Source organism: Panthera pardus, unplaced genomic scaffold, assembly GCF_024362965.1.
Source record: "Panthera pardus isolate Hobbes unplaced genomic scaffold, ASM2436296v1 HiC_scaffold_2, whole genome shotgun sequence".
Taxonomy (NCBI): Eukaryota; Metazoa; Chordata; class Mammalia; order Carnivora; family Felidae; genus Panthera; species Panthera pardus.
Genome location: NW_026526765.1, coordinates 37,278,775 through 37,291,239, shown reverse-complemented (window position 1 = coordinate 37,291,239; position 12,465 = coordinate 37,278,775). Strand labels below are relative to the sequence as shown.

The 12,465-nt window shown below is 37.4% G+C and overlaps 1 protein-coding gene across 2 annotated transcripts in view; it reads right to left on the bottom strand.

Annotated features, from left to right (window-relative positions):
• The window catches only part of PARP8 (poly(ADP-ribose) polymerase family member 8), a 177,686-nt gene that overhangs the window by 78,610 nt on the left and 86,611 nt on the right, over positions 1-12,465 (bottom strand). The window contains exons 1-2 of one of the 2 annotated variants that reach the window (XM_019464320.2): positions 4,258-4,295; positions 2,678-2,715 (exon numbers count right to left, since the gene is read on the bottom strand). In XM_019464320.2, coding sequence (XP_019319865.1) covers positions 2,678-2,715; positions 4,258-4,280 — 61 coding nt within the window. In that variant the 5' untranslated portion in view covers positions 4,281-4,295. Of the gene's footprint in view, positions 1-2,677; positions 2,716-4,257; positions 4,296-12,465 lie in introns of those variants that run through there. The other variant, XM_019464319.2, reaches the window with a different exon arrangement.

The following is a 12,465-nucleotide window of genomic DNA, read 5'->3' as shown; positions in this document are numbered from 1 at the left end:
ATTGTCATAGTAACACTTTGAATTTTTTTTTTAATGTAGTAATACTCACTTTGAAGAACACTCCATAAAAATAACTCCCACTGCTTCTTTCATACAAGTGACAGGAATCAGAACTAAATTACAGACTTGGTTTTACCACCAAACTGCATGTCCTTGGGAAATACTCTTTACCCTCTCTTGACACATTGGTTCAATTATAAATGGTCACGATAGCCTCTGTTCTGCTTATACACAGAGTGGCATTTAGAGTCTATTCTATTATGTGTATGAAAATACTTGGTATACAGTGTACTGGTTACATCAGCCAATTCAAAATTCTACCCCAAAATGCATTAATCTCTCTCACACCAAAACTTGTGTTTCATTTACACTCCTTTTATTTTTAGAAATGAAATTATAGTGGAAATTCGCTACAGACTTTCTCCAAGAAGGGAACTTATTTTTAAAAAGCACAAATGATAACTAGTGTTTTAAGTTTCAATTTTTGTATATTGCATTTGCTAAAGGGGCTACCTCCCGCACAGAGAGAAAAAGCCAGTGATACCTCTTGGCCACAAGAGGGAGCTAAACATTTGGCTCCCTTCGTTTACTAAGGGCATCTTCTGCCCTATTTCCTGTGCTACAGAATAATTCACTTACTGTCTTCAACGTGGCTTTGATTTGTGGCATTACCTCTATCACTCTGACTTCAAGTCCTCTCATGACTGACATCTCTAGGAGCTGCCTCAGATGAGAAGCACAATAATTATAATATTCACAACACTGGAGCTTTTATTTTCCTAACACATTTAGCAAACATTCAGTATCAAAAACATCCTATACCATAAGGGAGAGAGCTGATTACAAAATCTTCTACAAAAAAATTTTTCTTTGTAAATACTTCTTGTGTTCCTTCTTCCAATGAAATCTGTTTAGAACTCTTTTTATACTACTATTAAAAAAAATAGGCCATCTCTTTAATAATGAATAATTCCCCTTGTAAAACTGTACAAAAGTTTTAAAGACTAATATGCTTAACATATATGGAGATCATAGCAAAATAACTGAAACTGGAGTTTATGACTCACAAAATTATTTTTAAATGTAACATCTGATCTTATAAAAGATTAAATGCATGATGCAAACAACCACAAAAAATACTAGCATGAATGCTAAAGAAATAAGTTTTACATCTTCATACTATCTTATGAACTAACCATTTTTAAAAGTACTCAAAGTATGGATCATCAAAGTTGCCTATAGCAATCTAGTCATTTTACACAGAAAAGTATGATCCAAATCATGCAGAGTATGTGAATAAAATGGCTAGATTTGAATAAGAATTGGAATTAGGTTTCTAATTTATGACACTGACAGATCTCAACAGTTAGTTTGGTGACCACCTGATTTTATTAAGTCTGAATGCTGGAGTAAAACATATATGTAATACAGGCTGTTAAAATTTGCTATTCTTTGGGGTGCCTGGGTGGCTCAGTCGGTTGAGTGACTGACTTCGGCTCAGGTCATGATCTCACGGTTTGTGAGTTCGAGCCCCGCATCAGGCTCTGTGCGTACAGCTAGGAGCCTGGAGCCTGCTTTGGATTCTGTGTCTCCCTCTCTCTCTGCCCTTCCCCACTCATGCACTGTCTCTCTCTGTCTCAGAAATAAATAAACATCAAAAAAAAATTGCTGTTCTTTGCTACAAAATATGATAAACAATAGATGCTTGCATTATACTCTTTTCTCTGAGGTAAAGTAATCAAGTTGTATTTTTTTCTGCATTAAGTCTACAATACTTATGTTCTTATTCAAGATAAAATTATAGATATCACTTGTGAGGAAAATACTAAAGAGAAACATCTTGTTTACATATCTGAAAATTGTCATGACTAAAATGTTGGCATACACAGCTTGGGCTCTGATGAGATTACATGTGTCTAGAAAACAGGACTGACCATGGCCTAGAAGAAAAACCCTTGTTTGACTGATAGAAAAATGGATCTGCAGTGGTCTTACATTCTGTTTTCTAGGGAGAAGTGTTTGTGGGCGTAGTAATATATTTCAAGTAACAGACACTCAGTGAGACTACATAAACAAGATACCTAGCCTAGTCCAGTGGTACAGTCCAGACTCTGGACTCCTGGGTTCAAAACCCAGCTCTTCCTCTTACTAGCTGTGTCATCATTCATGAGGAAAAAAGTGATGCTAGGGTAACAATGTCATAGGATCGTTGTCAGAATTGTTTAATGAGACATATACTTAGAGAAATGAAGACAGGACTATTTTTTGCTATTACTATTATTTTTACCTATTATTTTAGCTGCTATCCTTACCTATTATTTTTACATTATGAGGATTCAAATGATGTTTCAAAGCCAATGACTGAACCAGTTCAGAGAATCTTTTTTTTTTTTTTACTTGCAATGAGAAAAATATATATAGGCTGAAGCTATACATGGGCTCAAGTAAACTATTTTTCATCAGGAAACTATTTTGATTCTGGACTGCATCTCAGGGTAAGACATGTATTTCACAGGCAACCAACAGAATTTTTCTGGATCTTTAAGTCTTCCCCTGCCAACGCTTCACTCCCAGATATATTTATATACATTTTCCATCTCCAAAAGAAAAAAAAATATTCAAAGAAACCACAACACAAGTATTTGTAATAAAAACAGAAAGAAAAAAAAATGCATACCTGGGTAATCTTCAGATACATGTACTGAATAGGATACACTGTTAAAACAGGAAAAAAGAGAAAAGAAAGGCTCAAGTTACTGCTAAGGAATATATGTTTTTACAAAATAAAAACCGTCATATTACCCATTCATTTTTATAGATGAACAACTAACATCCAAAACAGATTAGAAAGAATATTTTGATTTTTGACATCGGAAACTTACAGAGTTTTGAGATATATTTTCTGTGAGTGGAAATGATTTTTGAAGTATCGTTCTTCCCACAGTGGTACTTTGAGTACAGACAGGTCTTTTTAATCTCAGCAATATCTAATATTCCCTAATCCATGATCACTTGTGTCATCTGCTCAGATTTTATCAAATCACCTTCTTTTAACCCAAAATAAAGTATTCTTTCTGTTTGGTACGGCAGTCCAGAATTTAAACATTTGTTTTTGATACTGCTTCTCCACAATCTGCTGTGATTCTGAAACATGTCCTTTTCTTCAAAGACTTAACAAAAGGATGACAGCGTAACTCATAGTTGTTCATCAGCCAATGTCTCATCGTCACGACACAGAATAAACGAACTATCTCCAGACCTCAGGAGGACTGGGTTGCCTTAAAAACAATTTTTAAATTGCATTTTAACAATTTCACAACTCCTTCCCCAGTAACCCTACTGCCTTCAGGTATTACCTCAATGACACATGAGAAGCTATCACAATTACTTCTCCACTTTCCTCTCTCTATCAGCTAGACTGTGAGTCTCTTGAGGTTAGGGTCCGTGTCTATTTTATTTTTAGCACAGTCCTCTATTTTACTGCATGACACAAAGAACATATTCAATATTAGCTTTCTGAAGAGATTGGTGGAACTGCCACCTGCCAGAGAAAAGTCAAAATTTAGTTTAAGTTCAGCCAAATTAACTGCCTGTTAACACAAATCAATTCTCTTTGAAGGAATAAAAAAACAGAATCTCTGCAAAGTATCATTCACAAAGTGAATCCTGTAAGATTCAAATTACTTGACATATGAACAAACAGGAAAATCTAACCTATATTCAAGGGAAAGTTTGACCCAAGTGCTGGAATCAGCCCACAATGATGTTAAAAAAGTTATTATAAGTATGTTTACGGAAGTAAAAATGAAAAATCCAATCCAAAGAAGAAAAAAACAGATCATCAGGGTCTTTTGGACACTAGTAAAAGAGCAAACATTTTGTATAACTAAAGTTTCAGGAGGTAAAGAGAGAGAAAACACTGCAGGAAAAAAAAAAAGGGCTGGCAATTTCCCAGTTTGAGTCAAAGACTGATGTACAGACTGAAGAAGCCCAGAAAACCCCAAACAGGTTACATGCAGAGAAAGCTACATCCAGGTGCACGTGGGCAAACTGCTGAAAACCAAATATAAGGAAACATTTTTAAAGAGAAAAAACTGACACTATACACACAGGAAAACAATAAGAATCAAGGTTTCATAAGAAACTGTAGAGGACAGAGGACACTAGAATGATGAAAAGCTGGGGGAGAACTATGAACCCCGAATTCTACATCCAGGCCACGGATCTTTAAAAATGAAGATAAATTTAAAAACTTACAGATGAAAGAAAATTGTGGACATCTGTGCCAGCAAACCTAAGGCAGAAAAAATCCCAAAGTTCTCCAGGTGAATGATATCAGAAAATCAAATATCCAGAGAGAATGAAGAGTACCAGAAATTGTAAATATAAAAGACTATTCTTCTCTTACTGTTTTAAAAATACATGACTTGTTTAAAGTAAAAATTCTAACACTTCATTGTGGGATTTATAACATATGTAAATGTAATACACATGACAATTATAGCATAATGTCTGGAAGGGGTTAAATGCTCTTATGTAGTTTCAAGGTTCCTCTATCTTATTCAAAATGGGATAATACTAACCCTAAACAATAACTTCTAAGAAAAGTTAAGGATATACACTGTAATCTCTAGAACAACCACAAAACAAAGAAACAAACAAGCAAACAAACAAACAAGCAAACCTTAAAAAACAATTGCAAGGATTGCATTAAATGTGAATGGACTAAAAGGCAAAGCCAGCCAGAATGGATTTGAAAAAGCAAGATCCAATTCTATGCTGTCTTTAAGAGATCCACGTTAAATATAAAGGCACAGATTCAAAGTAAAGGAGGGAAAAGTTATACCAATGCAAATGGTAAGCGTAAGACTCACGTGTTTAAATTAATAATGAAGACTTCAAGACAAAGATACAAAGAGATCATCATAATGATAAAAGGGTCAATTCATCAGGATGAAGACACAACAATCATAAATGTGTATGCACCTAATAACAGAACTTCAAAATACATGAGGCAAAACTTGACAGAATTAAAAGGAGAAAAGCACAACTCCACAATCACAATTTGAGTAATTGATAGAACTAGACACCCCCCACCCAAATCACTGAAGACTGAAGATCCGAAATAGATTTTAATTACTGTAGAATATCCTTTTCCTTTCAGATACACATGGATGGAACGTTCACCAGAAAAGATCATACACTGTGCTATAAAACTAGTCTTAGTAAATCTGAATGAATGGATGGTTGTGGTTCACCCTAGTCCATATCCTGGGTTTCCTGACTCATCTAGCCCTTATAACTAAGTCGTAAGCCCTCAATGAGCCACTGCCTTTTAGAATTTGTGACCGGACTTTGGGCAATGTGACTATGGCCACAGGCAATGCAACCCCTCTAGGCAAGCCCAAGTCTCCACCAATCAAATCCCTGGCCTGCTGCTTAGTCCCTGTAAAGAGATTAGGCAGAGACAAAAATGAATAAGGAAGTGAGAAGGAAAACAAGATGGTTTGTAATGAGACCAAATACTGATACACGGTTCTTTCATAAAGCATATTTAATTGATCAATCAATTCAAAAAGCATTTCTTGGTAACCTGATAAAAGACAAACACTATGTTAACGTCAACTACGATTTAGGTAGACAAAAAATCGGGAGATGATTTTGAATGATTAATTCAGGAGGAAACAAAGAATATAAAACAAGGAATATGACAGACATGGGAACTTAAACATTTTAAAGCACAACAGTATTTTTTCCTTCTCATTTTTATATAATTATAGGTTCATATGAAGTTGCACAGATAGTTGAGAGAACTCATGTAGCCTTCATCCAGGTTACCACATTAATGACATGTTATATACATACAGTACAACATCAAAAGCAGGATATCAACATTAGGTAAAGGGAGTATAGCTCTATGTTATTTTATCACATTTGCATCATGTACCACCATACATCAAGCTACGGAACTATTCAATCATTCAAGGATTTGCCTCGTGCTACCCTCATTAGAGTCAAATCCATCTCCCTTCACCTCAACATCCTTAACCCCAGGCAGCCACTAATCAATTCTCCATCTCTATAATTTTGTCATTTCAAGAACATTATATAAATGGAATCACAGAGTGTGCCATGAAGCACAATAGTATTTTGAGGCCAAACGAGTATTGTGAAAAAAACTGCTATGATTGGCAATATGTAGGATAGACTGAAGAAGAGGGAGACTGGATTCAAAAGCTACCGTAGTGGCAAAATATGAGCAACGATCAGTGGGGAGGTATGTAACGGGGAGGAGAAAACGCAGGAACAAATGGCAGATGTTGGAGCCCAGCCAAGAGACCAGCTTTGGAAATCATGGCCCTGAATCAAATGCCAAGAATTAAAAGATAAAATAACCATGCCAGTGATGCCTCAAACAAGCTGGGGGAAATATACACTATGACCTCAATGAATTTATTTGCCCCACAATTCATCTCTTTAGATAATGAAACTATACTATGTAGAAATGAAATTATTGACGATCAAGGTAACCCTTCATCTGGCAGTACTATGTGACAGAAGACTGGGATCTTGCCAGAGATTATACTCAGTACTAAACTGAATTAATTCCCAACAGCCTACCATCTCAACCAACAACAGTTGGCTTCATTTCTAATCCAAATGAATGTATAAATCCAAAATGAAACCTTAATACGTTCCCATGTCTATCTCCAATCAGGAAGCCTGTTGCAGTCATAGCCACAGAGATCCTGAATACCAGCCTTACTAGCTGAGTGGCATAAGAAAAGTTATTTCAACACGCTCAGATTCAACCTCTTTTCAGTAAAATGGGAGAATCCAGACCTACCATATAAACCTGCTGTGATGATTTAATGGCTTAACAGGTGTGAGGCCCCCAGGACAACGCCAGACACATACCAGCAGGTGCCGAGTAATTCTAGTCAGCTTCCAGTACAAGCAATGAAAATTTAGAGAAACGAAATTTTACATGAATGAATGTTTTATGGGGGAACTCAATTTACTTGAAATCACAATGTATTCCATTTATCGGGGACCAAAACTAACACTGACGCTTTTACTTTATGGTAGTGTTACCCTCATGATGTTAGGAGACATTTCCATGTTCATGATCATACCTGATTTTTCAAAGACAAAATAGAAAGCAAAAGCCCAGCAAAATGACTCATCAGCTCCTGTGCTATAGCACTTTCTTGGTAGTACACCAGAAGGAAAATCACCAGGGCTGTAAAATCCAAATCAGTTTCACTCTGTGGCTTACAGAGTTCTTAGGGAAACAATCTAGTACAAGCAGACACGGATGATTAAACTAAAGGACCTAATACACAGGGCCAGAAAAAGAGAAAAAAGGCAAAGAACCAAGCTTAAATAGATATAGGAGTGAGGGTATAATAGTATATGTATAGGCTTACATAGCATGTGCTGCACATGCTAAATACTAAAGCAGCCAAAATTATCATGAGGAAATGAAAGGGGAAGGCGAACAGGAGAAGGAAGAAAACCGTGGAGCAAGCTCTGAATTCTGATTCAGGAAAAAATGGCTTCAAAATTTTAGAATATGTTGAATTACAATTACACCGAGGTGCTTTGCCAGAGAAATTTAAGGTGGTCATCATGTGGTCAATACTACATGCAACATAAATAAAATGGCGGCTTCCATCCCTTATTCCTCTGAAAGCAACTGTCCCAACTAAAGACCTCTCTCTGTTGCCACAAGCCTGTAAGGGAGCTCCTGGGGGAGCCCTCAGATGTGTGTTCACTATCTACCTAATCCTGTATTTTGTTTCTCTATTTGTTTACTCCTGTAATTAAAAGCATTCGTAAGGTCATTCTTCTATCTAAACTCACCACTCACTCCATTACCATCCTATTTCTCCTGAAATGCCTGGAAAGAACTAAGAATAGGAGTTTATATCTAGTCCCCAAGTTCACAGATATAAGGAAATTCTTTAAGAACAGTAGGGAGATGATGAAAAGGGCAGTTTTAACATAACAGGGAAGGGAACTCGGGTGTGAAGACAAAATGACTTTAGATTCCGAAGACCTCTCAGAGGTACTGGATTCAGTGGCTGTATTTTAATTGTTGGCCCCATAACGTTTCTGATACCTCAAACTCAAGAATCTTGGATCCCGAGCTCATACTTTCTCAGCTACACCCAGGGGGTTTTGGCAGAGCAAGCAAAACCCAGAATCTCACCAGGTCTTTTACCTTACTCTCTAAAACAGTTTCTCTGGGAAGCCAGTCCTTACAGCTCCTTTTCCTCCCAGTTAGATCACTTCTAAAATTTACGTGGAAAAAAGAAAAAAAGCAAAATCAGAAACTCACAAAAAATTGCAGCTACTGGCAAGCAACCCTCCATCCTGGCTACAATGTTTATGAGTACAGGCCTCAATTCTGTATGTTCACTTGCAAGACAACAGCTTAGACCTGAGGGTGTATGTTCCTTACCCCACTCACAGACCCACTGCGAGCTCGCCAGAAGAAAATTCACTCCAGCACCTGTCTTCCCCAATGTCCAGTGTTACAGGGTGAAAAAGACACCGTCCAGCTATCCATCTCCTCAACCAACTCCTGCATCTCAAGCTAGATGGTGACTTTTGGCATGCTAGAAGCTCATTTTGCTCCTTGGATGCCATTTGCTTCCCAAAAGATTCATTATCGCATTTATTATCAGTTTTACCTTCCATAAATATTTTCTAAATATCCAGGCCAACCAGCTATAGCACCTTCGTTATTTACCATTATTCGCTACCAATTGTTTTGTCATTTATCCAGGATTAGGAATTTCTAGGGCACTCTTTCCTCTTTACTTAAAAATCCTCACATCACCCACATCCATATGGACAACGTTGAGCTGCATATGGTTCCATGACCTCATCTTCCCTTAATTTTAGCTCACCAGATCCATGGCTACCCCTTGGACCTTGACTTGGAGTGTAATTGCTCTCCTTCTAAAATCTCAACTCGGTGTCCCACTTTTGGGCCACAATTTTATAACTTTTCAGCCCTCAGTCCTTTATTCCTGCTCACTGACACCCGCCAATCCCCATGCTTTCTTTCACTCTTTGTGCTCTTTATGGTCCTTTCAAGCTTCTTTTTCTTCTTCATGTGACTGTAGAGACCCAACTGCTCTCTCCACACCATCTTCAACTCCTTCATGGTGTACCCCTATTTTGCCCATACTGACCACCTACCAGACCTGTAACCACCAAACCATAGATAAGTCATGTCTGGCCTTCTCAACTCCCTGGACCTGGGCTCTGAATGCCCCTGGAGAGGACAGTGGAACCAAGGCATCTGGAACCCCTGCAGACATGGAGTGCTCAGTGCCAGTTCTGCACAACTTTGCCCAGTAACCCTTCATATACTCTTGTGCTTTTTCTTTTTGGTAGTTTTTTTCAAACCTTCACAACTTTCCAACGTCCTGTAACAACGTGCCCTTTCAACTATCCGCATGAAGATAAAACAGAGCATCATATGGCTATTTCATCCTTTCTCCTACCAACCACCTATAAGCTAATACTTTTCTCCTCCCACCCAGGAAGATGGAAATGTCTATGCTTTTATCTAAGACTGGTCCATCTACTTGATTTATAGATCCCGTAAATGAAGGCTCCATCTGGGACCTTGTTCCACAATTTGAAATTAATAAAAAATCTATAATTATGAAAGTGTTAACAATTTACCCACAAAGATATTAATGGTAGCACTGTTAAAATGAAGAATTACCCAGAGAAGCAAAAATGTCAAAAATTGGATTATGTAAACTATTCTATACATACAATGCAACACCAGGCAACTCTGAAAAGGTAATAGTGTAAAATAACATGTAATGAAAGAGATATGTGTTTCCAGTACATTAAGGTACATATGAAAATTTAGACAGCTACAACATATTTTTGTTAAAAACACATAGATACATATTTACTACAAATACATATTCATAGAAGCATGGCTTGAAAAATAATGACAAATTTCAACATTTCTTATCTCTTGGTGTTTGGATGAAAGGGAGCTTTATCTTTTGTATCTGTATTGTTTCAATCTTATAAGAAGTATTAAATAAAAAGAGGGAAAAGCTAGTGATTTTTACCTTGTAGCCTTTTCTTATTATCACTCTACTTTCCTTCTTAAAATCAAGTTTTTGCAAAGAGTCATGTAAGCCCTTTTTACTACCTACCTACTGGCAAGTGTACATTCCAATCTGGCTTCCACCCCACCAAAATTCTGCTTCTTCACAACATCCCTGGTCTTTTTTTTCCCCCTAGTCCTTTTCTTACGCAAATTCTCTGATGCATTTAAAAAAAATAAAGATATCATGAAACCCTCCTTCCTTAGCTCCCAAACTCCATCTCTCCCCGGGTTCCCTCTGGTATTCGAAGATGCTCTTCTTAATTTCTTCATTTACAATATTTCAAATTTCATGCTGCTTTCATATTTCAATGCTTTCTATCCATGCTGACTGCTCTATTTTCTCACATGAGTAATCTCAACTATATCCCTGAGTATCTCCTACCAGCCATACATGAGACTAAAAAATTCCCTATCTCTAAATCAGGCAGGCAGCTTTTTATTTTTCACATTTTTAATAGGATATTCTGCAAGCAAATTAAACCCAAGTCATACAAAATAGGATTTATTGCATTCTCTACCTTACTTTTCAACTCAACAAACGAAATACCAAGAAACCTGGGGCAAATAATAGCAGCACTTGCTGTTTGAAACTATAGATCTACTCACTATTTGACCATATCAGGGCACAAAACCCTTGGATACTTTCTGGAGCAGGGAAATTCTGATTCACTAGATGTGAGGTAGGACCTGGTATGTGCATTTCTAATTTACTTCTAAATTTTAATTCTTTAGCATGTCTTCCAAGGCTGTTCACAATGTAACCCATAACAATCTGACCAGCCAAAACCCTATCAAATACCCAGCGACCTGAACTTCTAACCATTTCAAGTTCTACCGTTACCAAACAGGTCATTTTATTCACACAAAGCAAAGTTGCCCTAGACTCTGGAGGTGAAATCTGGTTCCGTCATTATTAACTGTGTGACTGTGTGCTAGACTGACTGTGAGCTAGAGAATTACTTCTTTTTGACTCAGTTTCCTATCTGTAGTCTACTATCTCTTAGGGTTGCTATGAAGAGTAAACCGGTTAATACACGTGAAACACTTTGAAGAAAGGAAAAGAAAAGAAAAGAGGAGAGAAGAAAAGAGAAAAAACAATCACAAAATTTTCAATAAACCTTAGCTGTTTCATTAATAATATCCTTTTTAAATTTTTTTTTAATTTAAAAAAAATGTTTAGTTATTTATTTTTGAGAGGGGAGAGGGGGAGGGAACCAGAGGGAGAGAGAACAATCAGGGGAGGGGCAGAGAGAGAGACAGACAGACAGAATCTGAAGCAGGCTCCAGGCTCTGAGCTGTGAGCACAGAGTCCAATGCTGGGCTTGAACCCACAAACTGTGAGATCATGACCTGAGCCAAAGTGGATGCTCAAGCAACTGAGCCACCCAGGTGACCCTCTTCTATAATATTATCATTATTATTACTCCCACACATAGACTTAATTTCTGGAACACATTCCCCTCTCTCCTCAAGGCTCAATCTCAGGGACAACTTCCTATGAAACTTCTCCAACAATCCAGGAAGATTGGGCATTTCTTCCCCTATGTCCCACTTCATCTTGGCATTAACTATCCAATAGACTGAAGGTATGGACCAAGCATTTTCATCCTCAAATTCCTAGAGCTTTGACACAGTCTTACCACTCAATAAATAATTTCTGAATAAATGAACAAATCATATATTTTTCCAAAAGTACTAGATATTCCATGACAGTCCTTGATAGAAAACATATCGCTTCAGCAAGTGTTGAAATATTTGATGAAAATCAACAAATGCTGGTACCCAACAGTTCACCCTGGGGGTCCACACCACCATGCATGTGAGTGTCCGGCTCTTCCTCACATTCTCTTCGCAGGCTTTTCGTGATGCACAGAATAGAGTGGGTTCTGAATGCCCAGATCATATGTGTTCTCCGTATTTGCCATTTTCAAATCTACATACTAAAGGTGATACTTGCATTATTATCAGTCCTGATAGCATGAGTTGAAATTCAATGGCCCAGAATAAGGGAAGATCTCTCAGATGCCCCCCCCTCCCCCACCAAAAAGGAAGTACCAGTTACTTTCAATACAAACAAGTAGAAATGTTAGCATTTCAAACTGATCAGTAGTTTACTAGTTTTTTACTTGTCAGGAAAGAACTACACGGGAAAGTAAGTATAGACAGTTCTAGACAGAAGAGGAAAGCGGACTAGAAAATGTTTGAGCAGGAATTTGTTGCAACATCATATATTCCATGCCAGGAGCAAGCGTGCTTTAGTCAAGGATTTTAACAACAACCACGCACATATCTCTGCCCTGCCTTTCTTCTAG